Source organism: Mus caroli, unplaced genomic scaffold (genome assembly GCF_978045245.1).
Source record: "Mus caroli unplaced genomic scaffold, Mus_caroli_1 scaffold_5, whole genome shotgun sequence".
Taxonomy (NCBI): Eukaryota; Metazoa; Chordata; class Mammalia; order Rodentia; family Muridae; genus Mus; species Mus caroli.
In genome coordinates this window covers 108686883-108707316 of record NW_028227260.1, presented here as the reverse complement: position 1 = coordinate 108707316, position 20434 = coordinate 108686883, and the positions used below count along the sequence as shown (strand labels likewise).

The window sequence follows — 20434 nt, the reverse complement described above, 5'->3', positions numbered from 1 at the left end:
AGTACTCCATTGTGTAAATGTACCACATTTTCTGTATCCATTCCTCTGTAGAGGGACACCTGGATTCTTTCCAGCTTCTGGATATTATAAATAAGGCTGCTATGAACATAATGGAGCATGTGTCCTTCTTACCAGTTGGAACATCTTCTGGATATATGCCCAGAAGAGATATTACGGGATCCTCCAGTAGTACTATGTCCAGTTTTCTGAGGAACCGCCAGAATGATTTCCAGGGTGGTTGTACAAGCTTGCAATCCCACCAACAATGGTAGAGCATTCCTCTTTCTCCACATGCTTGCCAGCATCTACTGTCACCTGAATTTTTGATCTTAGACATTTTGACTGGTGTGAGATGGAATCTCAGGGTTGTTTTGATTTGCATATCCCTGATGATTAAGGATGCTGAACATTTTTCAGGTGCTTCTTAGCCATTTGGTATTCCTGAGGTGAGAATTCTTTGTATAGCTCTGAGCCCCAATTTTAATGGGGTTATTTGATTTTCTGGAGTCTACCTTCTTGAGTTCTTTATATATATTGGCAATTAGTCCCCTATCTGACTTAGGATAGGTAAAGATAATTCCCAATCTCTTGGTGGTCTTTTTGTCTTACTGACTGTGTCTTTTGCTTTACAGAAGCTCTGCAATTTTATGAGGTCCCATTTGTCAATTCTCGATCTTACAGCACAAGCCATTGCTGTTCTATTCAGGAATATTTCCCCTGTGCTCATATCTTCAAGGCTTTTCCCCACTTTCTCCTCTAATAAGTTTCACTGTCTCTGGTTTTCTGCGGAGTTCCTTGATCCACTTAGATTTGACCTTAGTACAAGGAGATAGGAGTGGAACAATTTGCATTCTTCTACATGATAACCGCCAGTTGATCCAGCACCATTTGTTGAAAATGCTGTCTTTTTTCCACTGGATGGTTTTAGCTCCCTTGTCAAAGATCAAGTCACCATAGGTGTGTGAGTTCATTTCTGGGTCTTCAAGTCTATTCCATTGGTTTACTTGTCTGTAGCGATACCAGTACAATGCAGTTTTTATCACAGTTGCTCTGTAGTACAGCTTTAGGTCAGGCATGGTAATTCCACGAGAGGTTCTTTTATGCTTGAGAAGTTTTTGCTATCCTAGGTTTTTTGTTATTCCAGATGAATTTGCAGATTACTCTTTCTAATTCATTGAAGAATTGAGTTGGAATTTTGATGGGGATTGCATTGAATTTGTAGATTACTTTTGGCAAGATAGCCATTTTTAGTATATTGATCCTGCCAATCCATGAGCATGGGATATCTTCCCATCTTCTGAGAACTTCTTTAATTTCTTTCTTCAGAGACTTGAAGTTCTTATCATACAGATCAATTATTTCTTTAGTTAGAGTCATACCAAGGTATTTTATATTATTTGTGACTATTGAGAGGGGTGTTGTTTCCATAATTTCTTTCTCAGCCTGTTTATTCTTTGTGTAGAGAAAGGCCATTGACTTGTTTGAGTTAATTTTATATCCAGCTACTTCACCGAAGCTGTTTATCAGGTTTAGGAGTTCTCTGGTGGAATTTTTAGGGTCACTTATATATACTATCATATCATCTGCAAAAAGTGATATTTTGACTTCTTCCTTTTCAATTTGTATCCCCTTGATCTCCTTTTGCTGTCGAATTGCTCTGGCTAGGACTTCAAGTAGAATGTTAAATAGGTAGGGAGAAAGTGGGCAGCCTTATCTAGTCACTGATTTTAGTGGGATTGCTTCCAGCTTCTCACCATTTACTTTGATATTGGCTACTGGTTTGCTGTAGATTGCTTTTATCATGTTTAATTATGGGCCTTGAATTCCAGATCTTTCCAAGACTTTTATCATGAATAGGTGTTGGATCTTGTCGAATGCTTTTTCCGCATCTAATGAGATGATCATGTGTTTTGTCTTTGAGTTTCTTTATATAATGATTACCTTGATGGATTTCTGTATATTAAACCATCCCTGCATCCCCGGAATGAAAGATACTTGGCTAGGATGGATGATTGTTTTGATGTGTTCTTGGATTCGGTTAGTGAGAATTTTATTGAGTATTTTGCATCTATATTCATAAGGGAAATTGGCCTGAAGTTCTCTATCTTTGTTGGATCATTCTGTGGTTTAGGTATCAGAGTAATTGTGGCTTCATAGAATGAATTGGGTAGAATACCTTCTGCTTCTATTTTGTGGAATAGTTTGTGAAAAACTGGAATTAGATCTTCTTTAAAGGTCTGATAGAACTCTGCACTAAACCCCTCTGGTCCTGGGATTTTTTTGGTTGGGAGACAATTAAAGACTGCTTCTACTTCTCTAGGGGATATAGGACTGTTTAGATCATTAACCTGATCCTGATTTAACTTTTTTACCTGGGATCTGTCTAGAAATTTGTCCATTTCATCCAGGTTTTCCAGTTTCGTTGAGTATAGACTTTTGTAGAAGGATCTAATGATTTGGATTTCTTCAGGATCTGTTGTTATGTCTCCCTTTTCATTTCTGATTTTGTTAATTAGGATGCTGTTCCTGTGCCCTCTAGTGAGTCTAGCTAAGGGTTTATCTATCTTGTTGATTTTCTCAAAAGAACCAGCTCCTCGTTTGTTTAATTGTTTGAATAGTTCTTCTTTTTTCCACTTAGTTGATTTCATCCCTGAGTTTGATTATTTCCTGCTGTCTACTCCTCTTGTGTGACTTTGCTTCCTTTTGTTATAGAGCTCTTAGGTGTGTTGTCAGGCTGGTAGTGTGCACTCTCTAGTTTCTTTTGGGAGGCACTCAGAGCTATGAGTTTCCCTCTTAGAAATGTTTTCATTGTGTCCTATAAGTTTGGGTATGTTGACGCTTCATTTTCATTAAACTCTAAAAAGTCTTTATTTTTTCTTTACTCCTTCCTTCAGCATGGTATCATTGAGAAGAGTGTTGTTCAGTTTCCATGTGAATGTTGACTTTCTATTATTTATGTTGTTATTGAAGATCAGCCTTAGTCCATGGTGATCTGATAGGATGCATGGGACAATTTCAATATTTTTGTATCTGTTGAGGCCTGTTTTGTGACCAATTATATGGTCAATTTTGGAGAAGGTACCATGAGGTGCTGAGAAGAATGTATATCCTTTTGTTTTAGGATAAAATGTTCTGTAGATATCTGTCAGATCCATTTGTTTCATAACTTTTGTTAGTTTCACTGTGTTCCTGATTAGTTTCTGTTTCCACGATCTGTCCATTGATGAATGTGGTGTGTTGAAGTCTCCCACTATTATTGTGCGAGTTGCAATGTGTGCTTTGAGCTTTACTAAAATTTCTTTAATGAATGTAGCTGCCCTTGCATTTGGAGCATAGATAATCAGAATTGAGAGTTCCTCTTGGAAGATTTTACCTTTGATGAGTATGAAGTGTCCCTTCTTGTCTTTTTTGATAACTTTGGGCTGGAAGTCGATATTTTTAGATATTAGAATGGCAACTCCAGCTTGTTTCTTTAGCCAATTTGCTTGGAAAATAGTTTTCCAGCCGTTCACTCTGAGGTAGTATCTGTCTTTTTCCCTGAGATGGGCTTCCTGTAAGCAGCAAAATGTTGGGTCCTATTTGTGTAGCTATTCTGTTACTCTATGTCTTTTTATTGAGGAATTGAGTCCATTGATATTAAGAGATATTAAGGAAAAGTAATTGTTGCTTCCTATCATTTTTGCTGTTAGAGTTGTCATTCCGTTCTTGTAGCTGTCTTCCTTTTGGTTTGTTGAAGGTTTACTTTCTTGCTTTTTCTAGGGCGTGGTTTCCTTCCTTGTATTGTTTTTTTTTTTTTCTGTTATTATCCTTTGAAGAGCTGAATTCATGGAAAGATAATGTGTGAATTTGGTTTTTCTCGTGGAATAATTTGTTTTCTCCATCTATGGTAATTGAGAGTTTGGCTGGGTATAGTAGACCGGGCTGGCATTTGTGTTTTCTTAGTGTCTGTAATAACATCTGTCCTGGATCTTCTGTCTTTCATAGTCTCTGGTGAAAAGTCTGGTGTAATTCTGATAGGCCTGCCTTTATATGTTACTTGATCTTTCTCCCTTACTGCTTTTAATATTCTATCTTTATTTAGTGAGTTTGTTGTTCTGATGATTATGTGTCAGGAGGAATTTCTTTTCTGGTCCAGTCTATTTGGAGTTCTATAGGCTTCTTGTATGTTCATGAGCATCTCTTTCTTTAGGTTTGGGACATTCTATAATTTTGTTGAAGATATTTGCTGGCCCTTTAAGTTGAAAAACTTTATTCTCATCTACTCCTATTATCCATAGGTTTGGTTTTCTCATTGTGTCCTGGATTTCCTGGATGTTTTGAGTTAGGATCTTTTTGCATTTTCCATTTTCTTTGATTGTCATGTTGATGTTCTCTATGGAGTCTTCTGCACCTGAGATTCTCTCTTCCATCTCTTGTATTCTGTTGCTGATGTTCACATCTATGGTTCCAGATTTCTTTCCTAGGGTTTCTATCTCCAGCATTGCCTCACTTTGTGTTTTCTTTATTGTGTCTACTTCCCTTCTTAGGTCTAGTATGGTTTTGTTCATTTCCATCACCGGTTTGGATGTGTTTTCCTGTTTTTCTTTAAGGACTTCCACCTCTTTGGTTGTGTTTTCCTGTTTTTCTTTAAGGACTTGTAACTCTTTAGCAGTGTTCTCCTGTATTTCTTTAAGTGAGTTATTAAAGTCCTTCTTGATGTCCTCTACCATCATCATGATATATGCTTTTTAATCCGGGTCTAGCTTTTCGGGTGTGTTGGGGTGCCCAGGCCTGGGTGAGGCGGGAGTCGTCTTGGTTTCTGTTAGTAAGATTCTTACGTTTGCCTTTCAACATCTGGTATTCTCTGGAGTTAGTTGTTATAGTTGTCTGTAGTTAGAGCTTGTTTCTCTCGTGATTCTGTTAGCCTCTATCAGCAGTCCTGGGAGACTAGATTTCTCCTGAGTTTCAGTGGTCAGAGCACTCTCTGCGGGCAAGCTCTCCTCTTGCAGGGAAGGTGCCCAGATATCTGGCATTCGGACCTGCCTCCTGGTAGAAGTTGTGTTCCACTCACCAGAGGTCCTACGATCTTGTGGAGAGTCCCCTAGGTGCTTTGGGGGTATCGGCTGACTCTATGCCCAAGGTGACCCGGTGCTGGCACCCACCGGAAGGGACTTGTGACCCTGGTCAGACCGGGTTTTCTGCTTCCCTAATTAATGCTGTCTCAGGTCCCGCACGATTGGATTGGAACAGAAATTGTGTTCCACTCACCAGAGGTCCTAAGATCGCGTGCCGAGTCCTCTGGGGACCTTGGGGGTGTCCGCTGACTCCGCGCCCAAGGTGACCCAGTTGATAATGATAAGCAAGTACACAATCTGATGGGTTTGAAGAAGCCACATGTCTTTTTCTGATTACTGTGACCTGACATATGGTTTTCCTGTGAGTGTTAAACACTTATAGTACACAGTCATTCGAAAGACACAATAACATTGTGTAATTCCAGCTTGGTGCGATAAAGTGAAGAAAAAAATCCATTTCAGGGGAGAAGAGTTGTTCAGCTCTGTTTAGTAGCACACTGAGCACTAATGATAGACATTCATGACAAGCAAGCGAGACCTAAAAAATAGTTTTCAGCATCACTATTTCCCCAGGAATCTTCATCGAAAATTTGCAAGCATCACTGACTAATTCTTTTCTATTAAAGGTACAATTATATCTCAGTACAAAAAAAAAAAGCCAGATTTTCTTCTTTTAAATGTCAAGTAGTATTTATTTTCTGTATCTGGTAAGCCACAGAGCTCTTATGGCTGACTTCCATTGAAATGTTTCCTGCTTCAATTCCTCCTTCTGTTTCCATGGTAACAATTATAATCTTTCTGGCCCCATTACCTCATTAGCCCTTCTTTTCTTTAATGAAGTTCAGAAACACTCCACTGGCATGTCTATCGATGTATAAAATTTAAAATAAAACAGAAAATCAATACAAACAAGAAATTCTGCATAAAGTAGCCACTAGGTCACCCCACAAACAGAATGTGCATCAAATTGGTTTATGTCAAACATGCCTAGTAAGATGAAAATAACTTTTAAAGAAGCACATATGTAGATGGTAAGATCTAAAACCTCTCAGATTTGATTGCTTTGGCACTCAGTTGATGTTTATTGCAGTCATAAATAACAGATATATGTAGACTTAGAGGTGGACTATATTAAAAGAGTAACTGTACATGTAATTGAGATGGTTGGAGTTTTAAAGAATACATGGAGCTACTGTGGATTCAGAATTGAATAGAACAGACAATGGGATAACCCCGGGTAGGAATTTTGCTAGGTATAGCTAGAGGCAGCTGACCAATATGAAGAAAATTAAGAGCAGGGCCTTTTTATAAGGTGGGATCCTTACACTAAATCCTTCCCTCCTGCCCCCCATGACAGGCCCATCAGGAAAAGCACAGATAAAATTTTATCAACTATACTGGGAAAGCCAACTATGGAAGAAACCATTCATGGAAAACAACAACAAGGAAAAAGGAGTAAAATGATAGTGACTGAAGAACTAAAGGGAGAAGTTCTCTATCTTCCAATTATTCTATGAACAAATTGTGAATGTATAGCCTTATTTGAAGCAGAAGTGCTCCCCAGTTGCTAGTGACTTTTACAAAAAACAGTGTCCTGATTTTAACACAAGACTAATGTCAGGGCACAATGGTAGTTTGCATTCTAGAGAGAATAAAACAATTTAACGAATAGCCCAGAATGTATTTTGAGAAAGCGCCAGCTGTAGGTAGCTTTGGATACCCAGAAAGCATGGGGCGATAGAGCACAGGTAGGACAAAGAAAGTAAAGTAGGAACATGCTAAGCACAAAAACTCATTTGTAACCTGCAGTGAGAAGAGAGAAACACTTTAGTCTTTGTTTCTCTTATAACAACAGCTTCATGATAAAAAGACTGAGAATTTTATCCAATACCATTAGATGAGCTCATAGGTGACCCAGTTCACCGGAGAGTACCTTGGAAATGTCTGAGACTACATTGATAGGGAAGATGAATTAACACTCACCACCTGGGCCCAATCCCTTTTCCTAATTTCAGACTCTCAAAACCCATGTAAATTAAGTATGCTAGTACATGCTCATAATTCTAGTGTTCCCTCAGCAAGAAGGGAGGTAGAGACAGGAGAATCCCTAGAAGCTCTTGGGCCAAGCAAGACTAGTGTACAAAGCAGTAAACAATAGAACACCTTACTTCAAACAAAATAGAAGGTTGAGAACCAAGACCTGAGGTGTCTTATGAACTCCAGTGTAGCACTATAGGGCACATGTGCCTGTTCCCACACATGAACACGCATGCGCTGTTTTTCTTTTAATTCTCTTAAACAGAAGATGTGCAGCTAAAGTATAGAGCCTATTCATATAAGAAAAAAAAGTACATACAAAACAATATTGTGTTATACAACGTGAGCTTTCTTACTTTTAGGCAGTGCTTAAAACTGTATGATGGGTATCTATTAGCACCTTCTCCAGATTCAAAACGCCTCTTACAAAACATAACAGCTTTTTCATACAAGAAAAGGTGTCTCTGCATGGGTTTGAACCGTGCAAAATCCTTCATTTTTGTAGCACCTTTCCGGTGTCCTAGCCAAACACTGAAGGAACCTTGAAGAACCATCTTGCCCAGCTCATTTATATTTCCCTAGAATAAAAAAAAAAAATAATCAAAGCCAATTTGTAGAAGACAGAGAGAGCCATATTCATTTGTCAAACATCAACATCTTGACATATTAATATTCTGAAGCACATTTTGTATGCTTTATTTTTTAAAAACTCATCACATTAAGACTTTACTACTCCTTCTAAGCTAACACTCATGGTCCTAGAAGGTCCTATGCAGACTTCTATGGGGATAGTCTATTGGCACTAACCAGCTGTGAACCATGTGACCTATAATAATGATCAGAATGGCAGCATATCCAAGTTGATATAATAGTAGCAAAAATGTTATGGGTATAACCTACTGCTCACCCCCCCCCCTTTTTTTAGTTAAAAAGAAGATTTTTTTTTTAAATTTCATACAGTACATTCTGGTTATAGTTACCACTCTCCAAACTCCTCATGGATCCTCCCTACATTCCCTCCATCTAGATTCACAAGCTTTCTGTCTCTCCTAAAAAACACAAGCAGGCGCCCTCCTCACTAAGTCCTCAGGGGCATGCCCATGTACCTTGAGTAGTCTTCGATGCCAAGAGACCTCAATTCTCCCCTCACCTCTCCACCCACCTTCATCAGACCTGGAGATCCTGGACCATACAGGCTAGCTTCCCTTCTCCCACCTACGTTCCCTGCTTCCTCACTCCTCTGGGGCATCCCAGGCTGCCCTGAGCAGTCTGCTATCCCCTGAGGCCCTCCATTCTCCTGCTATTGTCTCAGCACACTTCATCAAACCTGTGGATCCTAAACCATACAACCTGTGGATCCTGAACCATACAGACCTTGCAGCTATGTAACCATAATGACCTCCAGACTCTGAATCATACAGACCTGATGATCCAGAACCATACAGCCAAAGGATACCCATCAGAGGCCTGCCGTACCAGGACCATCAATGTTACCCCCATCCCAATACAAACTATAAAAGGAATATCCAGGGAACAAAGCCATCCAGATGGTTAAAGGTCATTAAAAGAACACAATCAACTAAAATCAGGGCACTATGATACTTTCCGAGCATACCTACCCTACCACAGAAAATCTTGGATATCCTGACACAACCTAAGCACAAGAAAATGACCTTAAATCCAATCTTATACAGATGATAGAGGCCTCTGAAGAGGAAACAAATAAATCCTAAAAGAAATACAGAAAAATACAATCAAACAGGTAGAGGCTTTTAAAGAGGAAACAAATAAATCCATTTTAAAAATATAGGAAAATACAATTAAGCAGGTTAAGTAAATAAAACTGCAAGACTTAAAAGTGGAACAAGACGTAATAAAGAAAACACAAACTGAGAGAATCCTGGAGATGGAAAACCTAGGGAAGAGAATAGGAACACCAGATGCAAGCATCACCAACAGAAAGAGGAGATGGAAGAGAGAGACAATCTCAAGCATAGAAGATGCAACAGAAGAAATTGATATATTAGTCTAAGAAAATGTTAAATCCAAAAAATTCCTGATGCAACACATCCAGAAAATCTGGGATACCATGGAAAGCCCTAACATAAGAATAAGAGGAATAGAAGAAGGTGAAGAGTCCCAACTCTAAGGCCCAGGAAATATTTTCAACAAAATCATAGAAGAAAATATTTCCAAACTAAAGGAGATGTCCATAAAGATACAAGAAACTGATAGAACACCAATCAGAATAGACAAGAAAATCATCCTCCTACATAATAATTAAAACATAAATTGTACAGAACAAGGAAAGAATATTAAAAGTGACGAGTAAAAAGTAGCAAGGAAAACAGGGCAGGTAACCAACAAAGGCAGACCTATACACCCAACTTCTCAGCAGAGACTTTGAGCTAGAAGGACCTAAACAGATATCTTGTAACCTCTAAAAAAACAATAGATGCCAAACTGGACTACTACACCCAGCAAAAATCTCATTCACCAAAGATGGAGAAAACAAGATATATCAAGACATTCAAACAATATCTATCTACAAATCAAGCCCTACAGAAAGAACTAGAAGGAAAACTCAACCCAAGGAAGATAACCTCATCCAAGAAATAAGTAACTCCATACTAGCAAAGACAAGGGAAGTGTGCGCTCACGCGCGCGCGCACAAACACACACACACACACCACCACCACCACCACCAACAACAACAACAACAACAACAACAACATCAAAATAAAAGGAATTCACAATCACTGGTCATTAATATCTCTCAACATCAATGATCTCAATTCCCCAATAAAAAGATAGACACTAACAGAATGGATGGAAAAATCAGATCCATCATTCTGCTGAATACAAGAAACACATCTCAGCCACAAAAAAAGACACTACCTCAGAGAAATGGGCTGGAAAAAAAAAACAGTTTTCCAAGCAAATGTTCCAAAGAAGCAAGCTGACTTGTCATAATAATATCTAGTAAAATAGAATTTCAACCAAAATAAATCAAAATAGACAGGGAAGGATACTTCATACTCAAAGGGAAAAAAATCTACCAAATGATATCTCAATTTTGAACATCTATTTCCCAAAGACAAGGGCACCCACATTTGTAAAAGAAACATTGCTAGAGATTTTAAAAGCACATCAAACCCCACACATTAATAGTGGGTGACTTCAACACTCAACTTTCACCATCTGACAGGTCATCCACACAAAAACTAAACAGAGAAATAATGAAACTAAAAGACACAATGAATCAAATGGACCTAACAGGCTTCTGAACAATATTTCACCCATATAAACACAAAAGAATATACATTCTTCTCAGCATCTCGTGGATCCTTCTCCAAAACTGACCATATATTGGTCACAAAACAAGCCTCAACAGATAGAAGAAAATTGAAATAATGCCTTGTGTCTTAGAGTATGGCTATGGATTGAAGCTGTACTTCAACAACAAAAGAAATACCAGAAAGCCTACACACTCATGAAAATTGAACAATTCTCTACTCTCTACTCTCTCAGTCAGGGAAGAAAAAAAGAAAGAAATTAAAGACTTAAAAGAATTCAATGTTAAATGAAGGCACAACATATTCAAATTTATGGGACACAATGAAAGCAGTGCTAAGAGGAAAATCCATAGCACAAAGTGCCTCCATAATAAAATTAGAAAGTTCTCATGCCAACAATTTAGAAGTACATCTCAAAGCTCTAGAAGAAAAAAAAGAAAAGAAAAAGAAAACACCTTGAAGAGGAGTAAAAACCAGGAAATAATCAAAATCAGGCCTGAAAAGAATCAGTTAGGGACAAAGAACACAATACAAAGAATCAATACCAAGAACTGGTTCTTTGAGAAAATAAACAAGATAGACAAACCAAAAGAAAGAGACAGTATCCAAATGAACAAAATCAGAAATGAAAAGGGAGACCTAACAACAGACAGTGAAGAAATCAAAAGAATCATTAGGTCATACATCAAAAGCCTGTACTCAACAAAATTGGAAAATCTTAATGAAATGGATGATTTTCTAGACAGATACCACTTCCAAATATAAATCAAGATCAGGTAAACTATTTTTAAAAGCCCTATAATGTCTAAGAAAATAGAAGTCATCAAAAGTCTCCCAACAAAAATAAACCCCAGGGCCAGATGGTTTTGGTGCAGAATCCTATCAGATGTTCATAGATGAACTAATACCAGTATTCCTCCCTAATCCACAAAATAGAAAGTGAAGGAACACTACCAAACTCATTCTATGAGGACATAGTCACCATGAAACCTAAACCATATACATACTCAAAAAGAAAGAATTTCAGACAGATTTCTCTTAATGAACATTGATTCAAAAACACATCAGAAACAACATATACCTTGATCAAGTAGGATTCATCCCATGGATGCAGGGATGGTTCGACATATGAAAGCCCATCAGCCACTATATAAACAAACTGAAAGAAAAAAATCACATGATCTTCTCATTAGATGCTGAGAAAGCCTTTGACAAAATCCAACACCCCTTCATGTTAAAGGTATTAGAAAAATCATATATACAGGGCACATACCTAAACATAATCAAAGCAATATACAACAAGCCAATAGCTAACATCAAGCTAAATAAAGAGAAGCTTGAAGCAATTCCACTAAAATCAGGGACAAAACAAGGCTGTTCACTCTGTCCCAATTTATACAATACAGTACTTGAAGTTCTAGCCAGATCAGCAAGATGACTAAAAGAGAACTAGGGGAGACAAATTGAAAAATTAAGACATCAAAGTAACTCTAACTAAGCAAATAAAAGACCTATATAACAAGAATTTCAATTCCCTGAAGAAAGAAACTGAGGAAAATGTCAGAAAATGGAAAGATCTCCCATGCTCATGGATTGGTAGAATTAACAATGAAAATGGTCACCTTACCAAAGGCAATCTAGAGAATAAATGCAAACCTTGTAAATTCCAACACAATTTTTTACAGACATAGACAGAGCAATTCTCAACTTCATGCACAACAAGAAAAAATCCAGCACAGCAAAAACAATCCTGAACAATAAAAGAACTTCAAGATGAATCACTGACCCAGACCTCAAGCTGTACTACAGAGAGAAAGTAATAAAAATTACATAGTATTGGTATAGGAATAAGCTGGTTGATCAATGAAATCTAATTGAAGACCCAGAAATAAACCCACAAACTTATGGACACTTGATTTTTGACAAGGAAAACCATACAACAGACAAAAGAGAGCAGCCTTAACACATAGTGCTGATCTAACTGAATGTCTGCATGTAGAAGAATGCAAATAGATCCATACCTATCACCCTGCACAAAAGTCAAGTCCAAAGGGATCAAGGACCTCAATAAAACTGGATACACTATATCTCATAGAAGAGAAAGTGGGAAATGCCCACCAACGCATAGGTACAGGACACAATTTCCCAAACAAAACACCAATGACTCAGGCTCTAATATCAACAATTGATAAATGGGACCTCATGAAACTACAAAGCTTCTGTAAGGCAAAGGACACTGTCAATAGGACAAAATCTTCACCAATCTACATCTGATAGAGGGCTAATATCCAAAAATTTTAAAGAACTGAAAAAGTTGGATACCAACAACCCAAATAAGCCAATTAAAAAATGAGGTACAGAGCAATGCTCGTATCTCTTCCTCATTCTTGATTGGTACATGAGTTTCCCATTGGATGGAACCAATTTGGGGAAAAGTGGCAAGCCTTAAAGACTTGACCCCTTTATCCATATCTATTCTAGACTAGGGCAGGCAGCAATTCAGGGACAGTGTATTTGCTTAGCTGACATAAGCATATATTCAAGCCAAATTTCCCAAGTTCCAGATTTGATGGCAGGCTACTACAGACCAGGAAAATGTCATAAATTCCTCTTGGCTGCTGATCCGGAGCCAATTCTCCACTTAACATTATCAATAATAATGCATATATTTTATCCTCATTTGTTTGCCTCTTATGTAGTATTTCCCAATTAAATCCAGTAGATAAAAGAAGAGATTTTGACAAGTTTACCCCCAAAAATTCCAACAATCTCTAAACTTTACTTACAACATAGCCATTGATGGCAGTCTGATGCATGGAGTCATTCACTGACTTCAGCAGCTCCAGCATTGAGTCAAGTGCCTCCTTTAATTTAGTAGTTCCTTCACCTTCTTTGCTATACTTTAAAAGCTCCTTAATTAGAAGTCAAGAATTAAACTTAATGTTATGTCACATATTTTTATAACTGCTGGAAAATGAATGCTTTAAAGCTAATATGCTTTTGAGCAGTGATCCAAAGATTCTGTCATTTGTAGAGTAATTTCTTTCATATTGTCTTTCACATTAACATTATATTTAATAACAATGTCAAAATAGGGGAAGAAGTAGAATAATGAGGAAAGAGCATAAAACAAAGGGCATTGTTGCAGATAGCCCTGGGGCTAATTATATTTAATGTTAATTTTGTTCTCCTGTGAGGGGCTATGAACAAGGAATGAGTCAGCACACAGGTGATTTCCTTTAAACCTGCTTCCCACCTTAATTTGTAAAATAAAGGAGAGATGATGATTGGACAGATAAAAGGGAAGGTGGAGTGGAAGGTGGAAAGAAAGAGAAGGAGAAAATGAAAGAGGGAGAGGACACAGAGGAGGAGGAAGAAAAAAAGTAGAGCAGAAGCACATGGCCTGGAGAAACCGAAGTTCAAAGGGGTCTCAAAGATGTGAAAGATGGTAGAGTAGCGGTAGATCTGCCCAATCTAGGCACACAGCACATATTCTTATTGAATTGTGTTTTCATTGCCAGGGCATATTTGGGTTGGAGATTTACCACAACAGGGCACTCAATGTTTTTAGAGCTAAAAACCAACAGCTACAAAGAGACATCAGAGATTAGTGTTCGTAGCAATTAAACGAGTTAACCTCCTCTAAATACAGTAATTTGTCAATCATAATGCCTATAGTATCATGAAACACATTTTAAAAAGTGATATTGTATTTACACACGATATAGATTCTGCTAATGTTTTTCCATTGAAACAAGGGAATGCCATTTACATTTTACATTGAAAAGACCAAAAGGAAATAAAATATCAAAAGTAAGTATATATTTAGATCTCCCTAATATGAAAAATTCTTTACCAAAACGTTATGCTTAAATTTGTACAGAACTTATATGGATGATCCAGAGCTAATACTCTATATACTCACGGCTTAATCACCTTGCAGGTGTCATTTGTACAACATGAGAGAGCACACTGCAAAATCATACAGTTAAATGTGACCATTGCTCTCCTTTAATGTATTGCAAGTGCTTCCTAGTCAACCACTTCCTTTTAAATGACTACCAGATCTGATTCAAAAAAGAAATAAATACAACAAAATAAACGAGTAGGGGCTGGAGAGATAGTTCATTGATTAAGAGCCCTGGCTGCTCTGGTAGAGGACCTGAGTTCTATCTCTGTACCCACATGGTGACTCAGAAACAGGCTATAATGCTGCTGTCCTCTTCTGACCTCCATAGGTATGAGGCAAACACAAGCTACACATACATGCTGGTAAAACATACATATTCATAAAATATTTTTTAAGTAATAAGCCACACAAACACTTTATGTAATTACCTTTAAAAGCAACTGATACTTAGTGATTCGTTGAACAGGTTTGAGCAAATAGGAATCCAGACCAAGTCGATGTTTCAATTTTCGTTGACATTCCTGTCATTAAAAGATAATGGTCAAATATACAAATTTAGTGCAATCCCCATCAAAATTTCAACACAATTTTTATAGACCTTCAAAGAGCAATTCTTAACTTCATACGGAAAAACAAAAAACCCAGAATAGCCAAAACTATCTTGAACATAAAAGAAGCTCTGGAAGAATCACCGTATCTGACCTCTAGCTATAAGATAGAGCAATAATGATAATAATAGTAATAAATGGCATAGTATTGGTACAGTGACAGACAGGTAAATCAATGGAATAGAATTGAAGATCCAGAAATAAACCCACACACCTATGGACACTTGATTTTCGACAAATAAACCAAAACCATACAATGGAAAAAAAAAAAGTATCTTCAAACAAATGATGCTGGTCTAACTGGATCTCTGCATGTAGAAGAATACAAATAGATTGATATTTATGACCCTGAACAAAACTAAAGTCCAGGAGGATCAAGGACCTCAACATAAATTCAGATACACTAAACCTAATAGAAGAGAAAGTCGGAAATACCCTTCAACGCATTGGAATAGGAGACAATTTCCCAAATGGAACACGAGTGGCTAAGGCTCTATTATCAACAATTGATGAATGGGACCTCATGAAACTGCAAAGTTTCTGTAAGGCAAAGAACACTGTCAATAGGATAAATCGGCAGTCTACAGATAGGAAAAGATCTTCACTAACCCTACATCCAATTGAAGGCTAATATCCAAAATATATAAAGAACTCAAGAAGTTAAAATCTGACAAACAAAATAACCAAATTAAAAAATGGGACACAAAAGTAAACAGTTAATTCTCAACAGAAGAATCTCAAACACCCGAAAAGCCCTTAAAGAAATATTCAACATCCTTAGTCATCAGAGAAATGTAAATAAATGACCCTGACATTCCACCTTACACCAATCAGAATGGCTAAGATCAAAAATTCAAGTGATTGTATATGCTGGCAAGGATGTGGAGAAAGGAGAACACTCTTCTATTGGTGATGGGACTGAAAACTTGGACATCCACTCTGGAACTCAATCTGCTTGTTTTTCAGAAAATTGAAAATAGTTCTATCTAAACCTAAAACTTGTTCCACCATACTCCAAGGAAACGTGCTCCACTATGTTCATAGTGGCTTTCTTCCTAATAGCCAGATGCTGGAAACAACCCAAATGTCCCTCAACTGAAAAATGGATACAGAAAATGTGGTACATTTACACAATGGAGTACTACTCAGCTATTAAAAACAAAGACATAATGAATTTTACAGGCAATTGGACAAAACTAGAAAATATCATCCTGAGTGAGGTAAACCATGCCCACAAGTACAGACATGAAAAGTATTCACTGATAGGTAGACATTAGCCTCAAAGTACAAAATACACATGATAATCCCCAAAGACCCAAAGAAGTTAAATAAGAAGGAAGCCACAAGCAATGATGCTCAAATCACAATTAGAAGTGGAAACAACATTGTCATAGGAGGCAGAGGGAGGGAGAGAACTAGGTAAAATGGGTAAGTAGAGAGGAACGTGGAGGCAGGATCAGGTATGGGGAAAGACAGCAGAGAGTGCCAGAGGGTCAGGAGAATCTGCAGCTCCCAGGGGTGCAGTGAGAGGAGAATCTCTAGGAAGTCCCAGAGACTAAGGTAGGTGAGGCTCCCACAAGTCAATGTAAGAGACCTTAGCTGAGATGCCTAACAGTGGGGACATGGAACCTGGAGAAACAACCTTCTGTATCCAGCAGAACCCCCAGTGGAAGGATAGGAACACCAATCCACCCACAAAACTCTCGACCCAAAATTTGTTCCATCTAAAAGAAATGCAATGATGGAGCAGAGACTGAAGAAAAGGCCAACTAATAACCAATCCAACTCGAAACCCATCCCACACGCAAGTACCAGTTCCTGACATTATTAATGATACTCTGTTATGCTTGCAGACTGGAGAATAGCATAACTGTCTTCTAAGAGGCTCCACCCAGCAGCTGACTGAAACAGAAGCAGATACCGACAGCCAAACTATAGATGGATGTTGGGGACACTTATGAAAGAGTTGGGGTAAGGATTGAAGGCCCTGAAGTAGACGAAAACTCCACAGAAAGACCAGCAGAGTCAACAAACCTGGACCCCTAGAAATCCTCAGAATCTGAGCCCCCAACCAAAGAACATATACAGGCTGGAACAAGGCCCCTGGCACATGTGCAACAGATAGGCAGCTCAGTCTTCATGGCTACCCTGTCTAATCTCAGAGGGAGACAATGCACCTAATCTGGCAGAGGCTTGATGTGCCAGGATGGGGGAATACTCAGGGAGAGTCCTTCCCTCTCAGAGGAGAAGGGGATGAAGAGAGGAACTCAGTGATGGAGGAGCAGCAGCATTTGGGATGTTAATTAGTTATTTAATTAATAAAAACTAATGATCAGCTGAGTACAGTGGCACATGCCTTTAATCCTAGCAGTTTGGAGACAGAGGTAGGCAGATCTCTCTGAGATAATGATCATTAAATATTAAATTAAGAAATGTAGAAGGGGCACAGGAATCATACAAAATCTTTATGAAAATTCCATATGGAATTACTTTGTAAGCTAATTTTAAGAGTAATTTATTTTTAAAAGACATATACCAAAGCTGAAGAGATGGGTCAGAGGTAATGAGACTTGCTGTTCTTACAGATGTTAAGTTCCCAAGACCCACATAGTGACTCACAACCATTCATATCTATGGCTGCAAGAAATACAATGCATACATACATACATACATACATACATACATACATACATACATACGTGTGTGTATGAGTATGCAAAACACTCATATACAATTTTTTTTAATTTTAATAAAAAAATAAACAGACATGTACCTGTGGAAATGCTAAGTGCCAAGAGCAATTTGATTAGACCCCAGACATGAATCTTTTATACATCTTAAGGAATATGTATTAGAAAAACCACTGTCTAGAGTTCAATGAAAATGAAGCCACAACATACCCAAACTTATGGGACTCAATGAAAGCATTTCTAAGAGGAAAACTCATAGCTCTGAGTGCCTCCAAAAGGAAACTAGAGAGAGCACACATTAGCAGCTTGACAACATACCTAAAAGCACTAGAACAAAAGGAAGCAAATTCACCCAAGAGGAGTAGACGGCAGGAAATAATCAAACTCAGGGGCGAAATCAACCAAGTGGAAACAAGAAAAACTATTCAAAGAATCAACCAATCAAGGAGCTGGTTCTTTGAGAAAATCAACAAGATAGATAAACCCTTAGCCAGACTCACTAGAGGGCACAGGGAAAGCATCCTAATTAACAAAATCAGAAATGAAAAAGGAGACATAACAACAGATCCTGAAGACATCCAAAACACCATCAGATCCTTCTACCAAAGGCTATACTCAACAAAACTGGAGAACCTGGATGAAATGGAGAAGTTCCTAGACAGATACCAGGTACCAAAGTTGAATCAAGATCAGGTTAATGATCTAAACAGCCCTATATCCCCCAAAGAAATAGAAGCAGACATTAATAGTCTCCCAACTAAAAAAAGCCCAGGACCAGATGGGTTTAGTGCAGAGTTCTATCAGACCTTCAAAGAAGATCTAATCCCAGTTCTTCACAAACTATTCCACAAACTAGAAACAGAAGGTACTCTACCCAACTCATTCTATGAATCCACAATTACTCTGATACCTAAACCACAAAAAGACCCAACAAAGATAGAAAACTTCAGACCAATATCCCTTATGAATATTGATGCAAAAATCCTCAATAAAGTTCTTGCTAACCGAATCCAAGAACACATCAAAACAATCATCCACCCTGACCAAGTAGGTTTCATCCCAGGGATGCAGGGATGGTTCAATATACGCAAATCCATCAACGTAATCCAGTATATAAACAAACTCAAAGACAAAAGCCACATGGTCATCTCCTTAGATGCGGAAAAAGCATTTGACAAGATCCAACACCCATTCATGATAAAAGTCTTGGAAAGATCAGGAATTCAAGGCCCATACCTAAACATGATAAAAGCAATCTACAGCAAACCAGTAGCCAACATCAAAGTAAATGGTGAGAAGCTTGAAGCAATCCCTCTAAAATCAGGGACTAGACAAGGCTGTCCACTTTCTCCATACCTATTCAACATTGTACTTGAAGTCCTACCCAGAGCAATTCGACAACAAAAGGAGATCAAAGGGATACAAATTGGAAAAGATGAAGTCAAAATATCACTCTTTGCAGATGATATGATAGTATATATAAGTGACCCTAAAAATTCCACCAGAGAACTTCTAAGCCTGATAAACAGCTTCGGTGAAGTAGCTGGATATAAAATTAACTCAAACAAATCAATGGCCTTGCTCTACACAAAGAATAAACAGGCTGAGAATGAAATTAGGGAAACAACACCCTTCTCAATAGTCACAAATAATATAAAATATCTTGGCGTGACTCTAACTAAGGAAGTGAAAGATCTGTAAAATAAAAATTTCAAGTCTCTGAAGAAAGAAATTATAAAAGATCTCAGAAGATGGAAAGATCTCCCATGTTCATGGATTGGCAGGATCAACATTGTAAAAATGGCTATCTTGCCAAAAGCAATCTACAGATTCAATGCAATCCCCATCAAAATTCCAAATCAATTCTTCAACGAATTAGAAAGTGCAATCTGCAAATTCATCTGGAATAACAAAAACCCTAGGATAGCAAAAACTCTTCTCAAGGATAAAAGAACCTCTTGTGGAATCACCATGCCGGACCTAAAGCTCTACTACAGAGCAATTGTGAAAAAAACTGCATGGTATTGGTATAGTGACAGACAAATAGACCAATGGAATAGAATTGAAGACCCAGAAATGAACCCACACACCTATGGTCACTTGATCTTCGACAAGGGAGCTAAAAACATCCAGTGGAAGAAAGACAGCATTTTCAACAAATGGTGCTGGCACAACTGGTTGTTAACATGTAGAAGAATGCGAATCGATCCATTCCTATCTCCTTGTACTAAGGTCAAGTCTAAGTGGATCAAGGAACTACACATAAAACCAGAGACACTGAAACTTATAGAGGAGAAAGTGGGGAAAAGCCTTGAAGATATGGGCACAGGGGAAAAATTCCTGAATAGAACAGTAATGGCTTGTGCTGTAAGATCGAGAATTGACAAGTGGGACCTCATGAAACTGCAAAGCTTCTGCAAGGCTAAAGACACCATCAATAAGACAAAAAAACCACCAACAGATTGGGAAAGGATCTTCACCTATCCTAAATCAGATAAGGGACTAATATCCAATATATATAAAGAACTCAAGAAGGTGGACTCCAGAAAGTCAAATAACCCCATTAAAAAATGGGGCTCTGAACTGAACAAATAATTCTCACCTGAGGAATACCAAATGGCAGAGAAGCACCTGAAAAAATGTTCAACATCCTTAATCATCAGGGAAATGCAAATCAAAACAACCCTGAGATTCTACCTCACACCAGTCAGAATGGCTAAGATCAAAAATTCAGGTGACAGCAGATGCTGGTGAGTATGTGGAGAAAGAGGAACACTCCTCCATTGTTGGTGGGATTGCAAGCTTGTACAACCACTCTGGAAATCAGTCTGGCGGTTCC

The 20434-nt window shown here is 38.0% G+C and overlaps 1 protein-coding gene across 2 annotated transcripts in view; it reads right to left on the bottom strand.

Moving 5' to 3' along the window:
• Positions 1–20434, bottom strand: part of Mcf2 (MCF.2 cell line derived transforming sequence) — a 140725-nt gene that overhangs the window by 13354 nt on the left and 106937 nt on the right. For both annotated transcript variants that reach the window (XM_021153012.2, XM_021153014.3), the window contains 3 exons: positions 14726–14818; positions 13174–13299; positions 7448–7669 (listed from right to left, as the gene is read on the bottom strand). In XM_021153012.2, coding sequence (XP_021008671.1) covers positions 7448–7669; positions 13174–13299; positions 14726–14818 — 441 coding nt within the window. The remainder of the gene's footprint in view (positions 1–7447; positions 7670–13173; positions 13300–14725; positions 14819–20434) is intronic.